This window comes from Carassius gibelio, chromosome B1 (assembly GCF_023724105.1).
Source record: "Carassius gibelio isolate Cgi1373 ecotype wild population from Czech Republic chromosome B1, carGib1.2-hapl.c, whole genome shotgun sequence".
Classification (NCBI taxonomy): Eukaryota; Metazoa; Chordata; class Actinopteri; order Cypriniformes; family Cyprinidae; genus Carassius; species Carassius gibelio.
In genome coordinates, this window is record NC_068396.1 from 10,746,793 (window position 1) to 10,770,866 (window position 24,074).

Here is a 24,074-nt window from a genome sequence, read left to right on the forward strand (position 1 = left end):
AGTGATATATGTATATGCATTCCAATTGACTGCATGCATTATGGCTGCATTCACAAAAGTTAACATTGCACATCTACAGATGCAGAAAAAAAAAACACTTTTAAGTAAAAAAAAAAAAAAAGAAAAAAAAAGATTTTCAAGGAATGCATGAAACATGATTCTCATGTAAACAATCGTATTCAATATATATATATATATATATATATATATATATATATATATATATATATATATATATATTTATTTATTTATTTATTTTTCATTTTTTTTTATGTCCCCCTCTGCTTAAAGCACCAGTGTACGAATAAATTATTATTTAATATAAGTTAAAATGACTTGGAACACAGTTTGCATGTATATACTGCTTTGCTCACATACATACATACATATACATATACAGTACTGTGAGGAATGAGATAACACTGCTCACACTCACAAAGTACTACTGATCCCAGCTGACAAATGCCCTGCACTGATGTCTGGAGACCATCCAATCTCACAGTGGCATTGGGTGGAATGGGATATGATTGGTTGCCATCTAGACTCGGAGTATTAAGCATTAAATCCAACCATATGATTAGTGCCAGTCTATAATGTACTGCCATGAGAACAATTCCAAAGACACTTTAGAAAAAGTTTAGAAAAACAAAACAAATTCCTTTATAAAGTTTCCACGAAACAAACATTGCACAAGATTTATTTGATGCAACTTTGTAAGGTCTGCTTTATTTATGGTAAAAACTACTTTTGTAGAATATGTATTGATGCTATCCTTTACATAAAGTTTTCTTTTGTGGCTTCCATAAATCAATATACTGCAAGCAATGTGATTTTCGAGCACACAACAGATTGTTGTGTGTACATTTCTCTCTCTTTAAGGGCCAAGCTTGGCTAGGCTTGGTTGCACACACAGGCACACGCTTGCATGCTCAACACAAGAAAGTAGAAAGAAACTGGAGAGAAAGTCCTGTCTGATTGGTAATAAGTTATTGACCAGTCAGTCCAATCCTATGGTTTGTTGGCAGTTTGAGCTCAACTAGCCAACATGTTCTAAGAGCAATCAACTAAATAAAATGCAGACAAATAAAAGAATAATATTGCAAAAAAAAAAAATATGAACAAAAAAAAAATGCATATTTATTGATTTATTTAGTTTTACATTATTCACACAACCACCATCTTTTCTCGATTCCTCAACAAGCGTAAGTGACCATTCTTTGAGTCCGATGAGTTTACTTTAAATGACACTAGTTCTTGTCATTCTCTGCTGACATGCTAAAAGTTTCTACACAGTGAACTAATATATTCCTATTGATTCCATAACCACAGCCTGTAAAACACATCACACACAAAGAGATTCACATGCGATATAGCAAAACCACACAGTAATACAGACAAGATGTGAACTTCATGTTTTAAAGATGAGCTAAACTAGATCAGATAGGTGACAGTACTGTCAATGTGACTTTTATATTATATATGACGAATAATAGAAGGCATTTTTCTGAAATGTTCTTGAGAGGCAAGCTTAAAATGACAGTTTGACATGCACTGCTGTTTAACATTGTATGTTGAAATGCTTGATCTCTGGGTCTACATCTTATTAAAACAATAGTTCAGCCAAAGATGAACATTTTGACATCATTTATCCACCCTCATGTCATTCTTAACCCTTTCTTTGACTTATTTTTCTTGTGGAGCACAGAAAAAAGAACACATAGACCTACAGTATTTGTCTTCTGAATCCGTATAGTAATCCATAGTTTCATGTGAAAAACAGATAAAAAATTATATTATAAACTAAATATTCAATCTAAGCAAATAATGATTAATGTTGCAGATCTTGTTTAAGATTTTTTTTTTTTTTTTCTATGGGTGTCATAAAGTGAAAATTAACATCATTTTCAAAGAATTTAAAACTATAGGTTAATTTTAATTAACAAATATCTATAAATGCATTTTTATCTTTTTATTTAAATATAGTGAAGAATATTTAAGTAATCTACCATCTAATTACTCTCAACTACTCCTTTAAGACTCTCTAAATCTACTGCAGTTTAAACTAAATGCACTGTATTTACAAAGAACTGGTTTATGCAGTTTCATTATATGCATATAATTACAATTATGTACACCTACTGTTAACCCTAAATATATTCAGTGACAATGCGTGCACCTTCATACACATTCATACATTCATCTTGTCATCTTTCAGGCCCACACTCCTATTAATTATGAGCAAGCTTTTTATAGATTCGAGCCACTGTGTGGCTTTACAGTAAAATAAAATAATGCATCACTTTCCCAAGAGTATTTCTCACGCTCTCAGCTAGATCTTTGCTTAGATCCCAGTGTGAGCACCCCACAGGGACTATTTGTCACTGTAGTACTGATCAAACTCCTCCTCTTAAATACTGCTTATCTTCCCCTATTGATCTTCACTTTACTGCCTCTCTATTGATACCAGGATGCTGTAAATGAGTAGTCCATATACAATCTTTTTATCCTCTAAGTTTTGCTGTGCATGAAGTGATCTAGAAAGCATGCACTGCTAGTTTTGTTGCAGAAGATGTTGTTTTATCATCCTCATGGGAAGATCTGGAGATCTGGAGGCTTATCTATAATGGTAGAGCAAGCACACTCATGTCACAGTGTATACTAGGAACATAAAATGAGGTTAAGCAAGCGATAAAAGTGTGAAAAAGTGAGAAAACATAAAATGAGCCTTTTCATTTGTTCCTAGTCTTGCATGTTATTTCTATATCACAAGGGTGTACATATTTGAGTAAACTACAAAATAAATCAATTCCATTCGAGATTCATAGGAATCATTAGAATGATTTGATTCATGATGAGATTTGATTCAATTAAAATATTGATTAATTATTAAAATCTTTAGTTTTTAATTGCATTCATAGTAGGGTTGGGTGATATGACCAAAATCTTATTTCACAATATAATACATTTTATTTAACACACACACACACACACACACACACACACACACACACAACAAAAACAAACAAACAAACAACAACAACAACAACAACGAAAAAAGAAAGAAAAAAAAAAAAACGGGGAATAAGGTATTTAATTAAAGGTTGTAACTTTAGATGATGAAGTGAAATTTCATAATTCTTCATTGCAATTGTGATACCAATAGCTAATACTAGCCTAACATATGGTAAGTAGAAGGTTGTTTCGGTAGATGACGTATAACATTTTAAATATAGAAAGATTCTGAGAAAACTTTCAGTCCCTGGAAAAAAAAGGTGTCAAACTAAAATCACCCTAGAGACAGTTAAAGTAATTAGTACATGAGGAGATCAGAAATAACTTTAGGAGTAACAGCTGCACACTTTCTGCACTGACTAAGTCTTCATGAATCCCACTATACAGAAACCCCAAAAGAGGCCCTTTGCTAATTAAAAAGCACTGCTTTTCATAAATAATATTGCTGACCGTTTATACTTTGTTAAACACTGAGCAAATGATTTTTCACACAAATGAGTGTGTGTTCAGGAAATGTAACAGCTAAAGATAATGGTGAATAAAACAGTCATTGCAATCAATGCATTAAAATTATGTTCACATCATTTAAAAATGACAGACAGACATTAGACAGACAGACGATAGATAGATAGATAGATAGATAGATAGATAGATAGATAGATAGATAGATAGATAGATAGATAGATAGATAGATAGATAGATAGATAGATAGATAGATAGATAGTTTAACACTTATTCTCAATATGTGTTCATAATAATTAGACACCACTTACTAAACAAAACACACGGCATAATTAAACAACACACAGAAAACACAGAAATTAACTGTTTGAAATATTTTACACTGCATATTCCATACTGCAAAGTATGTAGCCTAGTAGGCCTATGCAGTAAATACTGTGGTGGAATATGTGTAAGTATATATTAGCACCTAAACAAGCAGTCTTCAGATATAATCTTATCACATTCTGGAGAGTCGAGGAAAGACATACAATGTTGAATAAATGTGCTCAATAAACATGTGAATGAATATTTTATTGATAAAATACGGAGACAATATTGAGGAGCTTAGATAAGATAGCATTTTTACCAAATACCATTTTTTTTTTACTTGGTCCAAAGTGTTATCAGAGGCATAAAGGAACAGTTTATCTCAATAAGCAGTAATTTTCCTCTTTTGCCCTAAGAAAAGAAAGGAAGCAAATCTCTAGCTAAAATTGAAAGATTATTTGGATTTATAGTTGTTAGCAGTCTCCAGGATTTCCTGCCCAGACTTCATTTCTCTTTAGTCTTGCTGACACATTCTTATCACCTCTAACATTTACCTCCGCAGTCCAGGTTGTACCCCAGGCCCTGCTAGCTAAACACCCAATGGCTAGCCTGCCCTTTTACACATGCTACATAGCCCCCGGCTAAATGTCATTAGTCGCCGATGAGGATCAAAGCTAAAATGGCCCACTAGCTTGTGTAATGTCAACATGTAGCATTCATTAAAATCATGTAAGGTTTTTAATTAATTTCACTAACTGAGAAGGGGAGATTTGATCCCTGGTCGGTGTTAGGGGCCATTTTACTGTGTAGCAGCACATGAGACAAAATATTCAAAATCTCAAATGGCGACCACTGGAAATTTGTTGAAGACTGTGGTGGTGAAATGTTAAGATTTAAGAAATCATTTGTATTTATTTACTTAATTAACTGAAGCTCATTGTTATGGAGACAGTGACCCCAATTAGCAATGGCCCAAAATACTTCAGGTTAACACAAACCTATTTGGTGATGTTCCATCAAATCTTAATGTGTGAATTCACATGAATGATGCCATAACAATTAGGCATTGAGGGTGCGAGGTAGCAAGTCCATATGGAATATTTGAAGTTATATAATACAACAGTAATATGAATAAAAAATATATATGACCTGATTGTTTTTATGTCCATATCAGACCAAATAGTCAATTATCTACTATAAATATAGTGTACAAAACATTAATGTTGTGTTATTATATATATATATATATATATATATATATATATATATATATATATATATATATATATATATATATATATTAGTGCTGTCAAAATTAGCGCGTTAACGCATTCGATTAATTTGAAATATTTAACACGTTAAAAAAAAATAACGCAATTAACGCGGTTGCAGTTTTTTTTATTTCCAGTTGTGGCCTATGTGTGTTCAACGTGCAAAGAAATATGGATAAGACCAAGGAAGGACTTTTAGACGGAAAGTTTCAGTATAAAACTCTGCCGGATTACTCTTCAGTCTGCCACAAGAAACTCTTCATTTAGTCTGCCACAAGAAACAGCAACATTAAAATCATGAACTCAAATGTCATTGTTTAAAAAAAACAAAAAACAAAAAAAAAACAATGACTGTAACAGTGCGTAAATCAGACCTTTCTGTAACGCTAATGTTAATAAGCTTAAACGAAAATAACGAAATAATTGTGTAGCGGAGTATTTTTTGTACACAGTGCCGCGAACTGTCAATCACTCCTGTACGCGTGCATCACTGTCCTCCTCAGCTGCAGCAACTTGCGCGCTCTCTCTTCATCAAGCTTTAAAACCAAAAGGGGACAAAAAGATCATATTGTCTTTGTGCATAGGCTATAGATTAATTACATAAATTAATATCTAAATTTGTGCCTTGCCGTCTATGGTATTTTTTTAGAACTTAGAAAAAAAGCCAGCGGGGGCTGCAGGACGACTCAACCTCCGCAGACAGTTTTTAATGTTTATCAGACAATAAATACTCAAGATTTTGCTTTAGTATAACTCACAACGAGTTTCACACACCTTCTCCGGCCACGTTGAGTTGTTGACACTTAACAGTGGGAAAAGCGACACATGCACTATTCACTTGTATAACTTAAGGGCGAATGGGTAATGTAGTTTCTGCTCTGGGTGGGATGAATTAGGAAGCTTGCATTGTGAAGGGCGCTCTGAAAATCGGCAGTGCAGGTAAAAGATTAAAACCTCTATTAAAACAGATGTCCAAATGAGCGTACCGGTACGCTACAAGCACGTTCTGGGCGCACGGAGAGGTGGCGGTACGCTCAAGAGCTATATTTGGAAGTGGCGGTACTGAGTAGCCTACCAGTGCATACCGGCCCACTTAAAGCACTGGCAATGACTATACTTTGGAATTTTTTTGCAGTCCACTTAGACTTCAACATGGAAATCATTTTTGTTTTTTATTGGCATTGATTGTTTTGAAATTCAAATGGTACTTACATGCCTGTGTTTTTATTTCTGTAATAAATATGGCTTTCAAGCCAACAGTTAATTTGGAGGATATTGATGATTTATTGCAGGTATGTTGTTTACATGAGAAAATCTGTGTTACAAGTTAAACAAAAATTCCAATAAACAATCATATTTTGAATTTAAATAGTTTCTTTGTCTTGAGTTTACATTAATTATTTACATTTTACATTTACATATCCAAAAAGTTTCAGTCTTTTAATTGCGATTAATCGCGATTAATCGCGATTAATTTTAAAAAATTGTGCGATTAATTAGTTAATTTTTTTAATCGATTGACAGCACTAATATATATATATATATATATATATATATATATATATATATATATATATATATAATAATTATTATTATTATTATTATTTATTTATTTATTTATTTATTTATTTTATGTAATTTATTCCTATGATGGCGAAGCTGATTTTCAGTGTCACATAATCACTATATGAATCCATCCAATAAGCTGATTGTTGCTCAAGAAACATTCTTCTTTTTACTGATGTTTTGAAAAGCAGTCGTGCCTTTTTATCTTTTTTTTTTCAGGATTCTTTGATGAATAGAATTCAAAATCACAGTATTAGAAATATAGTACTCAAAATTGTTAATACCCTTGGTAAATATGATCAAAGAATGCTTTAAAAATAATTCTGCATAATAATTGATCCATTCTTTCATGCAGAAAAAAAAAATCCTAAACTTTATTTGAATTAAAAATTATGATAATAATAATCAAAGTAGGGAATAAAACACATTATGAAATAAATATTACTCTCTACTACACAATGGCCACAATTATTGGTACCTCTAGAAAATCTTCTGATTAAAATATCTCTGAAATATATTGCCAATCATATGTGCATTTTTTTTTTTTTTTTTTTTTTTTTTTTTATCACACCAGGGTGACTAGGAACATGACATTATCCAGCCATGGCTTCCTGTTTCAAATGAATATAAATATGAGGGAAAACAAATACCAAATTCTCTTAATCATTGATCACAATGAGTAAAATCAAATGACATATTTCTAATGTGCAGCATCAGCTAAATAACTTCTTTATATGATCACAGTTACCAAGGGTATGGATCATTTTGATATATAGATTTATATATAGATCTGTTATTAATAACTGTCACTTTTGATCGATTTATTAAAGTTTTGCTGAAAGCATGGAAAAACATTACTGACCCCAGATTTTTGAATATTCATACAATCACACATTGAGGGCTATACATTATCAAGTCCAAGTACAAAACATTTGAAGTCATAAAACAGCACTGCTGTGGAAACTCACTGTGAGTTGTATTACATGTCACTAGAAGTTGATTTCATCTCTGCATCTGTCGAATAGCAACATGTTGCTATCATATGCCATCGTAAACATGATGCACATCCCTCCTGTTCACAAAAACAATAATAATGTGCTTTGACAGAACAGATTGTGCGACACTAATATAAATAAAGAGACTATCACTCTTAGTTATGCCTGCTGCTCTCTGATGACACATCTGCCTTGTGTTTAGATGTTGAGTTACGTCTAACCAATCAAAGCTCACGAAGAGTTACCCAATCACAATGCATGTTGGCCTTGTTCATCGAACCAATTAAAAAAGAAGTGAGATGACATTGCAAAGAGCTGAGAGGTTATTGCAGAGGTAACCTGTGCCCACTAGGCTTTTGAGAGTTTCTTTGCATCTGAGAGAGAGCGCAGAGATAATAATTAATATCCGTCGTCATTCTTGGTTTCTGAAGGTCTGAACGGTCCCCATGTTTTATCATCCTGAAATGTTGTTAAATGTTAATGGGAACCTATTTTTACATGGGCCATTCCACCACACACTCAACCCCCCTGAATAAAACATTAGTACCAACACACTGGCCAATGCTTGAATCATTTGCTGTATGACTTCAGATAAATTCAGTGTTTGGGATGGGTGACTTGTGTTTACAGGAGCAACTTAAAGGTGGTGTATGTAAGATTTTGACTCTACTAAAGCATAAAAACATCATAATATGTTTGCAGATATTTAAGAAACAAGTTAGCATACTTGTTTATCTGAAAAACAATGCTACACTCAGTTATTCTCCTTTGAAAATGTGCATTCCCGGCTGGAATGTCTGTCATTGTTTTGGTTTGTTTAACCCACCCACTGCCAGTTTACCCAATTGTATTTCTGCAACCCGGTTTGCCAGTTGGGAGAAAACACAGCATATTTCAGCGTATTACAGTTTCAGAGGCTCCTGGGGCGCCAGGACAGGGCCTCATCTGCAATGGCATATCAATTGCCTCAAGTTGCTAACCGAATGGCTTGCCCTGCGCTGCTTCAAAATGCTTCAAAATGCTGCTACACGACAAGCACATACTGGTCCGGACGGACAATACTGTAACTGCTGCATACATCAACCACCCTACTACTACTACCCTCCTGCCGCATGTTGCAGCTTGCCCACCATCTCCTCCATCTGAGGCTGCTTCGCACTGCACATCCCAGGTGAGCTCAATCGTGCAGCCGATGAGCTCTCATGTCAGTCCGCCATACTGGGAGAATGGTGACTCCACCCTGAGTCAGTCCAGCTGATCTGGAGATGCTTGGGAGATGCTCAGGTAGACCTGTTTCCCACTACCAGCTGTTCTAATCCCTGTCTGAAGGGACAACTGGCACAGATGCGCTGGAACACAGCTGGCCTCAAGGCCTACGCAAGTATGCCTTCTCACACAGACGAGGAAGGTCAGGGAGGACAAGGTGCAAGTCCTCTTAGTAGCGCTGTACTGGACTTGGTTCCCAGAACTGATGGTCCTTGAGACAGCCGTTTCTTGGCATACTCCTCTGAGGGAAGATCTCCTGTTCATTGACTGGTGTTCTTCCCAGTGGGAAGACTACCGTAGATGCCCGAACACGGTCTTGCTCTCCTCCCTGCAACATCTGCAGTTATTAGTGCTTAAGATTCTGTCACTAAAGACAATGCCTTGGCTTCGGTCAAGAGGGCTGCAAGCATCTTAAAGGCCCCCTACTTTTGAAAGGTAGTGCACATATTTTTCAGTTATTGAAATGTGTATTTTAATATTTTAATCCCGCAGAGTGAGATATACAACAAAAAGGTTTTACTTCTAACTGAATGCTCAAGCAGCCAATATGCAGAGTTCATGTATGAATTCATATGAATGTGTGTAAGTAGAGGTGACGTTATTGACTAATAACGTCATTGACAATTTACAGTGATTTAGTTGACTTTACTGCAAATGATTGCAAAGATTCTATTTAAACTGAACTGAGCTGGATGATGACATCACAGAATTCAATGATGATCTGCCTTTAACTGTCATTTTGCATTATTGACACACTGTTTTCCTAATTAATGTTGTTCAGTTGCTTTGACACATTCTGTTTTGTTTAAAGCTCTACAGTATATAAATAAAGGTGACTTGACTTGACTAAGAAGAGAGATTTATTTATAAAACAGCAAAAAGGAGCTAAAAAAATTGTATTGTTACCATAAAAAATTGTGTTAATAGGTTTTGGTTAACGACCACATATGGTTCTAGCATACAGATACCATGAATAGAAATATGAATAATAGGAATATATCATGAACAGGCAGGACATCTAAGTAAACTCTTAAAAAGAGTAGTTTTCTCATGCATGAGAGAGATTGGAACTTGCAGACCCTTATGGATATTTTGGCTCTCTCTTGTGCATTTGCTGCATTATCAGTTTCTCTATTTCTCCACTGATCAACAAAAAAAGTGAGCAGCTTTACCCTATGAATATGTGGATCGTGTTTAGACTCATGAGAAGGGATTTACAATCATTTCAACAATTCCTAGAGAATCAACTTGACATTTGTTTTTCTTGTCTCAACATTTGTTTAAGGATTAAATAAAAGCAGATATTACTAAGGGGAGGAGAATGAGAGAAAACACCATATTCCTCCTACATCATACAGAGTGTGGAAATAATGCCTACAACAGGAAACTTTTGTCTCATTTTAGCAACTCCCAATACAGGCATTCTAGCAACATGGCCACAAGGGAGTACTATAGAGAAAGAGCGGGAGAAAAGAGGGAATGATAGATGCATATTAAAAAGAGAGCATGGGAGAGAATGGCTGTGCAAAATTCACAAGAGACAGAAGGTAGGGAGACAAAAATAAACTTTGGTCTTTGTGCCTACTGTGACGTATAAGAGGGACACGTATAAAACATGCACAAGACCTTTGTTATTCATTGCCACGAACATAAAAGCATGCAAATACACACATGCATCAGGACTTTAATACATTAGCTTGTCCTAGTCAATGACATTATCATTGTAACCTGGCTAACTCAGTTTTTTATACAACGCACAGAGGGATATATGCTGAAAAGACATCCTTAAATTAGCACTGCAGAGTCCCTGCGAATTTACCACTTGTGGCAAGATATCTTGCCTTTACCCTTCTTATATCCTGTTTACTGTCCTGAATCTTGGTGAAAAACAAGGAAACAGCTTTGCATGTATCAGCATAATAATTTCTAAAAACTAAACTGATTTTGCAAAGTAAACTAAACTATAAGTGATGAAATACATTGTTAAATATAAAGCAGGACTAGGTCTACAACCATTCAAAACTTTGGGATCAGTTATTCATTTTCTTTCAGCATCCATCACTTCAGTCTTCAGTGTTGATATATTAATGATCCCAATAGACTGATTTGTAATTATTATTATTATTATTATTATTATTATTATTATTATTATTAGAAGCAGAATATAGGTAAAAATAGCAGTAATGATGAAAGCAGTTGTGGTGCCCTATATTTTTGTTGAAACTTAAATGTATTATAAATGTCTTTGCTGTCACTTTTGATTGATTTAATGCATCCACTCTTAATTAAAAAATATATATATATTGTATTTTGCTTTGTCAAACTTTTGTTTTGACAAAGTATAGTTGTCAATTGATAGCTGCATGGCCAACCAGTAGAAAATCACTGAAACATCATTAACAGTTAATAAAGACATTTTGAGAGCAATAGTATATGATTTTCCACTATGTGTTACTATGTAATATAAAGGGAAGCATACATTTTACAGTCCTGTCCCTAATGTACATACTATGTACTTATTATAGTAATTACAATAACTATCTAATAACTAGGTACTAACACTGAACCTACCCCTAAACCTAACCCTACCCCATGTAGTTCCCTTGTAATACCAGAACTTTCTTAGAAAAATACACTGTCAGTACACTATAAGTACATGTCAGTACACTCACTGTAAAATAAAGTGCAACCCAACTATTAATATATCAATCTTATCCTCAACACAGGGTCAAGAAAAATAACATTTCTGAATGGCAGCAGGCAGCTATTTTAAAGTCTGATTCAAATTCAAACATTTATGCAGGTTATTTGTCAGCCCAACAATGTCATAACATTTCTGTGTGTTTACTTGGTAGATAAGAATATTTTTGAGCTCAAACCCATTTTCAGTAAAGTGCCATTATATAAAATGTAGATTTTCTTGCTATTTGCTGTCTTCAAACTGCTTTTATTTCATATTGCTATTTTTTAAATCCCCCTTCCTTTTGCTGTGTTTAGACTTGTAACTTTCAAGGTTTTTTTTTTATTTTATTTTATTAATTTTACTTTTAAACCATGGTGGCTACAGTACATACTGTCACTATTCCTGCTGCCCCTCATGTTCTGCATCTTTATTCATCCTTCTCCAGCACCTTTCCTTTCACATGTTTCCATTTTGGTCTCTCTTTCATGAGTGCCTGTGTCACACATCATTGGTGGCCTCGTAGAAGCAGGGTGTCAATCCAGGCCATGGCACAATCCCTCTTTGTAGGAGATGCCAAAACAACTTGTCTGCAGGATTCAGCTTTACAGCTCAAGGCTCTCCTCACAGACCGAGACCACTATGTCCCATCCCCTGACCCCAAGCTTCTGGCTTTCTACACTAGGTGGATTAATTGTAATTTGCAATGTTGTACCCTCACAGTCATCTGAGGCGAACCCAAAATGGCTGTAGTGTTGCTGCGAGGGTGTGTAGAGATTTGCAGCACTGTGTTCTCAGTGGGGTGCTGAGGGTAAAAGCAAAAGCCCCTCGACAGGCTTTGATGTGCGCTGGTGATTACTGAGGCTAATCAAGAGTGCCATCAGCGAGCTAGCAGCAAGCCAGTGCTTTGTTTGTGTTCTTCAATGCTAATCACTGTGGCTAACACATTAGGCACTTTGATTTATTGGCTCAAGGACAAGGCTTCTTTATAAGTTTATCCGAGCAGTGGTCAAGGAGTTTATCATTATTAATGAATGTGCAACCTAAGCTTAGCGGGCCATTGTTTCTACACAGTGTATCAGTATAGACTTAAGTATAGAAATTGCAACAGTTCCACTAGTGCTCCCATTACCAGTTCCTCTGGATTATGTTCCCCAACATGGAATAGCATATGCTATCTAATAATCTAAAGCAACAGGATTGTGAAACGTTTAAACATCACTAAAGTTGTGTTTTAAATACATTTTAAATATGTTTGTTAAAATGTTTGATTTGTTTTTCCAAGATGTAAGTTACAACTTACTGTTGTAAGTTGTAACTCTGTTGTAAGTTGTAACTTGTGTGTGTGTGTGAACACACTTGTGTAAACTTGTGTGTGTAAACACACTTGGCAATAAAGCTCTTTCTGATTCTGATAAAAATGCTAATTAAATCTCTGACAGCAGGTGGCGCTTATAGAACAGTAGCAATATAGCATTTCCTGTGTTATGGCTGTATGCAGCGCTAAGCTTATTAACACTCTTTTAAAGTAATGTATTTAAACCAAAATAGCTTGCTGAAATTCTTATGCGGCCGCCTCATCTACCTCACCCATGCAGATCAGGGCCTGTTCCAGTGACCCTGATCGTGCTTGACCTGCCTTCCGTTTCCATCATATGCCTTCCATTTCCACTATACTCTCTCCCTCAACCCAACACATGATGACATTGTTACCTTTTTTTAGGCTTTGATACCATATGAAAGCTGTGTTCAAGCCCTTTCCAAAACTTTTTTTATTTATTTTGTCCAGCTTGAACGTAACAGAAGTGATGGCTGTCTGAAGTTGGCTGATAGCTATGATTTACCGGAATGGAATTTTAAGAAAAACGGGTTTAAAGTTAGATGGGTTTCACTTTCACTTCTACTTAACGATTGCTGTCTGTCAGGAGCACATCGCATCATTATACAAACAGACATTACCATGATGGGGACAGTTTTCTGTTGTTTATCGTGATGGGCATAGTCTCTGAACTTTTGATCACCCCTTTTATGTTTGGATAGCACGAGAAGTGTACCCTGTAGTTAGAAAAGCGAGCGCAGCGCACCTGTGCATATAACAGACTGTCATCGGACTCATCCTCTTTAGTAACATCATAATCCAATTATTTATCTCAGGATGTAAAATAGTCCATTATAACATCTTTTAGGGCACTAACATCACCATGATTGATAGACAAGATGTTATAGAATAATAATTGAATGAAACCCTAATTTCGATGGAAAATTTACATACCCCCTATATTTTGAATTGCCTGAAAACATCCCAGTGCGACATCCGACAGGTTTTCCCAGATCGCTATCGTTTTTCAGACATACTGTACATAAGTTCTGTATATATGTATGTGAAAGGAGTATGTAAGTGTATGAAAGCAAAAAACGTGTATGTGAAAGGATAATGTGTATGAAAATAACAATATATGTACCGTATTTTTCGGACTATAAGTCACTCTTTTTTTTCATAGTGCGGCTGGTCCTGCGACTTAAAGTCAGGTGCGACTTATTTATCAAAATTAATTTGACATGAACCGAAAGAAATGAGCTAAGAGAAATTAACAAAGAGAAAACATTACCATCTCCAGCCATGATCGGGCGCTCTATGTGCTCCTGTAGTCTATACTGAACAGTATAGAGCGCCCTCTCGTGGCTGGAGACAGTAATGTCTTCTCTTGGTTAATTTCTCTATATATGTATGTGAAAGGAAAATGTGTGTGAGAGTGCGATAATGAATTGTGCCTTGTACAGCCCCTCATATGTATACATGTACGTGTGTGTGTATATGTAAATACAGACAGACATATAGATAGAAAGATGACAGATAGATGACAAATAGATGACAGACAGATAGATAGATAGATAGATAGATAGATAGATAGATAGATAGATAGATAGATAGATAGATAGATAGATAACTGCCACAGTGTTTTGCAGAGAGGGATGCAAAAAAAAAGAGAGAGGGAAAGAGAATGAGAGAAATCGATCAATGACGTTGTGTTTACAGTTGGGTGCTAAAGGTCAACAGAGGCCAAATACAAATGAACTGGAACATGATGCATGCGTACAGCAGCAGTTTGGGGAACTGCCCAACCCTGTGTACTTCTCTGCATGTGTGCTTGACAAAGAATGTGTGCCTATGTGCTTGCTCTATTCATCTTAGTGATCTATACTCTGTCCTGTCGCATATATCAAGTGTTCAAGGAAGAATCCCCAGCAAACTCACTCCAGCTTCACCGCTGGTACCTGCGATGACAGACCAGTGATATCTGAAACCATGCCAATTTACACATCCCGTCAGCATGGTGGGTGTGCCACCATTTGATGGAGAGTGCAAAAGAAGTATAAATGTCCTTAATTTTTATAATTTATTGCTTGACCAAATGCAAATGAGACAGAGAGATGCTAAATAAAGCATGCTGCGTTTAATCAAACAAACTCTCTATTATTTTAAATTGTGTTTTAATGGATGGCTGGGTGGATGGATGGATGGATGGATGATAGATAGATAGATAGATAGATAGATAGATAGATAGATAGATAGATAGATAGATAGATAGATAGATAGATAGATAGATAGATAGATAGATAGATGGTAGGAGAGTGAACCAGCTCAACCTGTACTAAGGCTGAAAAGACCTGACGTACCAGCCTGACCAGCAGATTCACTAGCTAAAGGGCAGCACAGAGTGAAATAACTTTACCGAGGTATTTAACAGACAAAGTTCAGCAGGTTGTTTGAGCTGCTTAAGGTGGATTCAGCAGCGGTCCTGCCCTGTGACCTCCCGCACCTGCCAAGAGAACAGGAGCAAAAAGTACATCCCCTACCCTAATCACTTAGTTTGCTGACACCACTTTAAAAATTCCTATTACTCAGTTATTTTCTTTTGTGACATGCTATCATGCCAGTAGAAATAAAAAAGTACCATGTTTGAATATTTGAGACACAGAATGAGATAATGCTCCTAAAAAAAAATATATAAAAAAAAAAAAGTTTGATCTCCTAAGACTTTCCCATCAGACATTAAGACAATGAGACTGTACTTCTTACCCGTCTGGATTTGATCTCTTTCACATAAAGTGGAAGGAGGAACTCCGAAACTCCCTCTAATCTGATGCCCTCTTTGGTTACACGGAGATTGCCCATGCCATCCTGACAGACAGAGAAAAAAGAGAAAGAGTTTGTCATGTTCGTGCAAATATATAATTGTTTAACAGCATATTTATGCTAATGATAAAGATTGGTTTCTCTTATTATATTTTGCTTTAAACCATACTCTAAGAAAATCCATAATATATGTGACCTTGGACCACAAAAACTGTCATAAGTGTCAATTTTTTTTGTTTTTTTTAATTGAGATTTGCACATTATCTGAAAGATGAAGAAATATGTTTTCCATTTATGCATGGTTTGATAGGATAGGACAATATTTGGTTGAGATACAACTATTTGAAAATCTGGAATCTGCCTACAAAGTTGTCCAAATGAAGTTCTTAGCAATGCATATTGTTGATAATGTTCGGGGTTCAGACACACTTTCTTTGTTAAAATCTAGATTAAAAACGCATCTCTTTCGCCAAGCATTCAAATAATGCAGTGACTGCAGTTGCATCTGATCAAATGTGCATTATTATTCTTTAGCTTGGGTTAAACTAATTAATTTTACTTTGTTGGAACAGCAGCTACGCTAATTATGTCTCTATTTGTCTCTGTGTTTTGCCACGGGATTTACATATATACAAGCTCCAGTCTGGATCCAGAACACCAGAAGAGATGATGCTGACCCTCAGAGGACCTCAGATGATGCTAACCCTGAATCAACAAACAGAACTAACAAATATTGCTACATATGTGATTGCACCATATAATAATTGCTGTTAATTATGTTCATCGTCTGGTTGACTACGTCTTGTATAAATTTTTTTTTTAAACGTAATTTTCTGTAAAGCTGCTTTGTATTGATTTGTATTGTATCGTAAAAGGCACTATACAAATATACTTGAATTGAACTGAATTGAATTGAATTAATCAAAAATAAAGTTTTGATATATTTATGGTAGGACATTTACTACATATAAACTGGCTGTGTTTCATGGAACATCTTACTAAATATCCTTATTATTTTTGAAAAATCAATAATGTTGACCCATACAATGTATTTTAGGCTATTGCTACAAATATACCCATGCTACTTAAAACTGGTTTTGAGTCCAAGGTCACATATTTTAAAGAAATCTCTCATGCAAGCTCGTTTCCACCATGGATTATAAAAATAAGAAGAAAAAAAAAATGGGATTAAAACATAAAAAAAGAAGAAGAAAATATTTACTTGAAAAATGTGTGTATTGATACATTTCCACAGTTGAAATAAAATATGTTCTGATGTTCATTAATGTTTATTTCATTCTTTAACTAAATATGAAAAGACGTTCTCATGCCGTTTGAACCGAGGCACTACAGCTATCTGGCACAACCACTGACTGAAAAAACATGGATTTAGTGTCCATGACGTCACCCTTAGACTCCTGAAGAGCGTTTTTGAAGCTCAAAGTGTGTAGAGCGGGCCAACACCATCTTGGCAGTGCGTCACTGCGCGACTCTCCCGGACAATCAAAAATGGACAAAAAGGCGGGAGCTGGTTGCTGAAGCCACACCCACCTAGCTCAACGGCAGTGTCAGCAGCAACAATCCACCTGTCACTCAAGTGGCCACGCCCTTATTTATGCAGAACTTTAAGGCTTAATATAATTTAAACGAATGAGTTATAAAAAAAAAAAAAAAATTAACCCTCCTCACAGTTGTCATGAAGGGTAAAATTGGCTAAATAGACCAAAATAATTTTTTTGCACCAGGCTGTAAAAATGTTTTTTTTTTTCTGCTGTAAAGTTGGGCATTTTCTCCCATTTGCAGCCAGCCTCAAGCGGCCAGTCAAATAATTTTAGTCACTTCCTTGTTGGCTTCACAAGAGAGAGTGGGAGTTTGCCGCTCGTCACAACACATTAGAATCTCTGTAATGGATAGAAATGTGTCACGACTTTGGTAAATCATGGCCTAGTGGTTAGAGAGTATGACTACTAACCCTAAGGTTGGCAGTTCAAGTCTTGGGCTGGCAACACCACGACTTAGGTGCCCTTGAGCAAGGCACCGAACCCCCAACTGTTCCCCGGGTGCTGCAGCATAAATGGCTGCCTACTGCTCCGGGTGTGTGTTCACTGCTGTGTGTGTGCACTTCGGATGGGTTAAATGCAGAGTATGAATTCTGAGTATGGGTCACCATACTTGGCTGTACTGTATGTCACTTTCACTCACTTCACTTATTAAAGAGCCACAAAATGATATTTATTGTTTTAATTTCTCAACAAAAAAGACTAAATTAGAAATCTGGGACCTTGTTTCATAGCAGAAGTAACCTTGTCTGTTGATGTGTTGTCAGTTGTCTTTGCATTGCAATGTATTTTTTTATTTTTTTTTACAGTGTGAAAACATATTGTGTACTTTAGTGTGAGGCATGTCAGAGATAGCAACAGTAACTAAGGAGGGCTTTTTGCAAAGGGTCAATTGTGAGATCACAATTTTTGTGAGAGACACACTTTTCAATCTTATATTTTAGAAAATTTGGTTAGTTCTTTTCTCTATCTGATTTTTTTCATACAGTTACAGTCATTAGCCGCTTCAGTTTTCACGTCAAAGTAACTTGGAGTTTCATTACATGTAGCGTTGTTGTGCTTTACATTGTGAAGTATGAATTTGTTAGATTAATATGCTATTGCTTTTTTGAAAGAACACTTTTCTGCCTTGTAGAAAATGTACGAATATGGGTGTCAAAATATACTGAAACAAATCAATTTAGTTTAACAGATAACTAAACCAGTTTACTCCCACTTTTCTGTATTCTACTAAATGTATGAAAACACTTGGGCATGGTAGATTGTGGATTTAAGCATCTCTCAAAAGCAGCTTCTCTCTTCAATTTGGGTTGCACAAAGAGAAGCCCCACAGCTATTTTCCATCTTCCTTTTCTCAATTTACTTCTCTCCTTCCCAAATGCTATATTCTCTCTTTCATCACATCCTCTTTTCCATCTTCTCTTCTCATCACATTCTCAGTAAAGTAAAAGACTACAGTAATGATGTCAAGTGACGTCAAACTTCAGTCCATGTTGTTAATATTTCTAAAGAGACTGGACACTGTCAAAAGAGATAGCAAGCATATTTTTTTTTTCTTTCTTCATGAGCAATTAATTTCTAAAAACAGCTTTTAATATTATTCTGCCTTTTATCATTTTGACCTTTCTCTGTTTAACCTGTTCATTTTATCTTTCAAGAGTACTTTGTGTTTTTGGGCAATATTAATGAGTCAGTTACTAAATGCAACTAAATTTTACTCTGGGCGATTAAATGTTGTCTATTGTTAGCCATTGGCTATTTGATTCTTAGAATTTACACGACAGTGTATGTGTTCGAGGCTATTATAAGATTAGCACAGATATATTTTCACTCGCTGAACACTGACTGAGCCCTTCAGAGTTTCTTTCTCCATCAAGCGATCTGTACTTTTTCAATTAATCTCATGTTATGTATGTATGTATGTATGTATGTATATATGTGTGTGTGTGTGTGTGTGTGTGTGTGTGTGTGTGTGTGTGTGTGTGTGTGTGTTTGTTTGTTTTCAGAAGCCCTACACGACCAAAAATATCTTAAGTATCACCACCACCAACCACCAGTCTTAAGTTCAGTTATAATGATAAATATGCATTCATAAAGGGTTACCAAGTTTTAATTCTAATCACTAAAGTTCTATCATTAAATAGTGCTTAATACCATAATATAATGCTTGACTGACTGATTAAGAAGCTAAGATTTAAGAAGCTGTTTAAGATAAGCTGATTGGAGTCATACATATATACATATACATACATGGCGAGTAAACAATTTTTTATTTATTTTTTTGTCATTAAATTATATGGTGATTATATTTCCAAGGTGCACGTAGAGGCGTGTAGATACACACAGCATCTCCCTGACATTGCTGCTTGAACACTAACTGCGGTTACTGAAACCAGGCCTTCTTTCTTTGCGTGAACATTTGGGCAGCATTACACACATATTTCCACATAGTGACGTAGACATGTGGGGGCGTGTTTGAATGAGCCATGTCAGGGGGACTTGGCAAAGTCTTAACTTTGATAAAGAATATCTCTTTGGTTTTGAAACTTTAGTCTTTGCAACTTCAGGGATCTTATCTATGCAAAACCAGCTTGTAACACTCAAAAGAGAAATGAAAACTTGAAATCGCATCTTATGGCCCCTTTAAAATATATTCAAATAGAAAGCAGTTACAATATCAATTTCACAATATCACTGATTTTGCTGTGTTTTGGATCAAATAAATGCAGGCTTGGTGAACAGAAGAGACTTCTTAAAAAATAAAATAAGAAATAAATAAAAAATCTTACTGTCCAAGAATGTTTGACTGGTAGTGTATGCACATATATATATATATATATATATATATATATACCTGAAAGGGTACCCTGGTACATTTCCAACTAAGAAAAGGCAGACCTTAGCAAACTGGCCCAATAAAACCCACTCGCCTTCAACCAGGGACCACTAATGTCTGAGATAATGACCTTAAAACAAAAACAATGATGAGGCAACAAAACTAAACAGCTCATAAATGAATCTCAATGCACCTTTAGTTGCCAGGTGCATGCAGTTTCTATATTTGTCCTGCAACTATCCTGGTTTGTCTGATATTCAATATTTCATTCACAAATATCATGCTATTCTCATGCTGCTGTTAATTTTGTTTGTTTATATATAAAAAATACAAAATAAAAACTAGCCAGATTGGATTAAGTTACTTTGAAATGCTTGTTGGATCTCCACAGCCTCATTACTGGCTGAACACTGGCAATGTTGCAGTAAAAAGGATGTTTCAGTCTGGACCAGCTCAATAACTAGACCTTCTGTCAATCAGTGTCCACTTTGGGAGATTCTGGGAGTGACAACAGTGTCAAGCGAGGCCTTAAGGCCTATAACTTGCTCGTATTTTAGTGCCATTGCAGTTTGCATTTTTGCTTCAACTGGCGTGACAGAGGTTTGTTACCATCAACTTCCTCGACAGCAGCAGCCATCTGAGTTGCTATTCTCTCAGCTTACATTTTCAATTTCAGCACTTCTCTCTGTCATAATCAACTGAACGGCTTCTGCTGATCATACTGGACTGATCTTGATAATATCAAACATATCTGTAGCATAAGGGAAAGAAAAGGAAAGTGTAATCTCCTATAATAACAACGGTGCTTGCGCTACAGTGTTTACATCCGCAGTTTTTGCAAAATGCACTGAAATAAAAAACCTTTTACTTTTATGTAGTTGTCAAAAGTACAAAGAAAATATATCCAATGTTTTAACTGACCAGCTGTAATGTGATTTGTAAATATAAACAAATTTTGATGTTGATGGCTGCAACACACTTAAAAAAAAAGTTGGAACAAAGGCTAAATAAAAGTCAATAGGTTATAGAATATCCAAGCTAAACTGTTTTGAAACAGCCCACAATAAGCAAGTGAATTGGTAATAGGTGAAAGGATCATGTTTGGGGATACAAAGAGAATCTCAGTCTTTGGCAGCAAAGCCACTTTGTGGCAAATTTCATGTGTGAAGTGTCAAACAAATCAAACATAACTTTTCTCAATGCAAATTCACAAATAATTTAGATCTTTCACCAACTACCATACAGTGCATAATATTGTGAAAGAAATCAGGGAATCCAAAGAAATCTCATTGCATATAGTGCAAGGCAGGAAACCTTTGATGTGAAAAGGTGAATGTGCATGACCTTTGAGTACACAGATGGCACTGCATAAGAAACAGTCCTGCTGCGGTGTTCAATATAGCCACCCACATGTGATCTCGAGTACTTCAGAAAACCGTTGTCATTTACCACAGTCTGCTGCTGCATTAGGAAATGCAACTTGTTATACAAGGAGAAAGCTATACATCAATTAAATGGGGATGTAGCAGTGCAAACGGCACGAGAATTAAACAATAACAACTATGGACTGACGAGCAGCTGCAGTCTTGAAACACAAAAGATTGGACAAAAATGTCAAAATTTTGCTAATTAGTATCTTCAATTCTCAAATAATTAAACATTGCAATTAAACTTTTTTTTTTTTTTTTTGGAGTGTGTTGCAGCCATCAAAAAAAAAATTTTTTAGATTTACAAAATAAAAAAGTTGGTCATTGAAAATGCTGGAAATGTTATATTTGTACTTTTGTCAATTAAATATATTATTTAAGAGAATTAACAAATCACAGCCTCTTGATATTTATCACATTTTACAAAATGTTTTTAGAACTGGGGTTGTATTTTCATTATCATGTCAAAAACTAGACACAAACTAGATTCCAAATGGATCATTCATCAACCTCTTCATTAGCTCTGCAGACATAAATGTGTACTCATCCAGAGTAATTTTCAAATACAGCACAAGTGTAAATTAACCATTTCCGTGTGAGCAATCAGCATCATGTAAACAGACACAATCATCACTTCAGTGTGACAGCTGGCTGTTTCATGGCGATAAAGTGCCATTTAAATCTTTAGAGGGGATTTGATTGGCTGTGAGTCTAATATATATATTAGAAATTAGGGCTGTTGATTTAATGTGTTATTTTAATTAATTAGTTATGAAAAAAAAGTGTTCAATGCATTTAACACACCTGCCCTACCCCAGACCTGTATGCTCCTTAAATTCAAGACATTTGAGCAAAAATGCCCCTGAGTTTTTGTCTCATATTTATATCATAGTTAAGCAAAATTACACAGGCAATGGGTGTAATATCACACTGTGGCGAGTGGGGCGGGGCCGAGAGGCGTGGGAACGAGGAGTGAGGCCAGGTGTAGTGATTGGAGATGAGCTACACCTGAGCCCCACCGCTAGTATCGAGTCCCACGTAGGAGATGGAAGGATATAAAACTGGAGCGACGACCGTGAAGGACGAGAGAGGACCAGGCCTGGGACATTATTTTATGTTTTGGCTTTTATTTGTGCGCACCAGTCGTCCGTGAGGGGCTGGTGCGCCGTTTTGTATTTATTTATGAATTATTAAAATGCTTTTTGATTGTGCGCCAGTTCCCGCCTCCTTCTTCCCGATGAGTATGGATTTGTTTATTACAGTGGTGCCGAAACCCGGGAGAAGGAGGGACGCGCTGCTGAAGATCCCTCGCCGCTGTGGTGAATCCGCGGTGCCCTCGAGCTGGCGAGGTGTGTGCCGCCATGGACGCTCGAGGCGGTGGGCTGGAGCGAGTTGCCGGGGACGGGCGAGCTCGCTGCCGACCGCCCACGACAAGGAGGGGCGGCTGCCGTCCGTGAGGGAGCGGAGGAGTCGGCGCCGTTCGCCAGGGGGCCGGAGCCTGCCGCCTCCGTGACGGAATCCGGAGGGGCAGGGAACGGGGGACTCCTGCCGCTGCCCAAAATCGGAGGAGCCGTCGCCGTCCACCGGGCGGCGGAGGAGTGTCGTGCCGTCCGCCGAGGGCCGTCCAGTGCCACCGCCGGGCACCGCGGAGGAGATCACCCAGCCGGTGGAGGGCCGAGCAGCGCGTCCCTCCTTCTCCCGGGTTTCGGCACCACTGTAATAAACAAATCCATACTCATCGGGAAGAAGGAGGCGGGAACCGGCGCACAATCAAAAAGCACTTTAATAATCAAAAGTAAATACAAAACGGCGCCCCAGCCCCTCACGGCGACTGACGCGCACAAATAAAAGCCAAAACATAAAATAATGTCCCAGGCCTGGTCCTCTCTCGTCCTTCACGGTCGTCGCTCCAGTTTTATATCCTTCCATCTCCTACGTGGGACTCGATACTAGCGGTGGGGCTCAGGTGTAGCTCATCTCCAATCACTACACCTGGCCTCACTCCTCGTTCCCACGCCTCTCGGCCCCGCCCCACTCGCCACACACACAAATGCTGTTTTTGTCCTAAATTGCACGTATACAAATATTGGTTTTATACTGTATATTGATTTTATACAACAGTCCAATAAACAAGAAGACAAATAAAGTACTTATAAAGCTTTGTGTATTTAAATAAATTCATCATCGTGATCATCATCATCATACCTACAACACCAAAACTTCACATTTAATTCATTTTTTGGGAATTAACTTAGAATGATATTTAAATGTACAGTTAGAATTATATTTAAATGTAGACCCATTTCCATGTGTTGATGCTGTTTGCAGTAACCTATGAAGTCCCCTTCACATCAGGAAACTAGGTTGTACACCATATTTAAAATATTATGACAATCAACAAACTCTAGTTCAATCTCCTCTGGCGAACACCACAGTGCTGTTTGTTGCTAGTAGAACAAAAATGCAGCTGCAAATTGAATGACTGCCAATACGAGGAACACCCCCCCCCCCCCCCCCCCACACACACACATACATACACACAAAATATAAATA

General features: G+C 36.5%; 1 protein-coding gene across 1 annotated transcript in view; it reads right to left on the minus strand.

The window, feature by feature from the left end:
* LOC127948365 (zeta-sarcoglycan-like) overlaps positions 1 to 24,074 on the minus strand; it is a 111,591-nt gene that overhangs the window by 63,914 nt on the left and 23,603 nt on the right. The window contains exon 2 of the mRNA XM_052544793.1: positions 15,643 to 15,744. Within this exon, the coding sequence (XP_052400753.1) occupies positions 15,643 to 15,744 (102 nt within the window). The remainder of the gene's footprint in view (positions 1 to 15,642; positions 15,745 to 24,074) is intronic.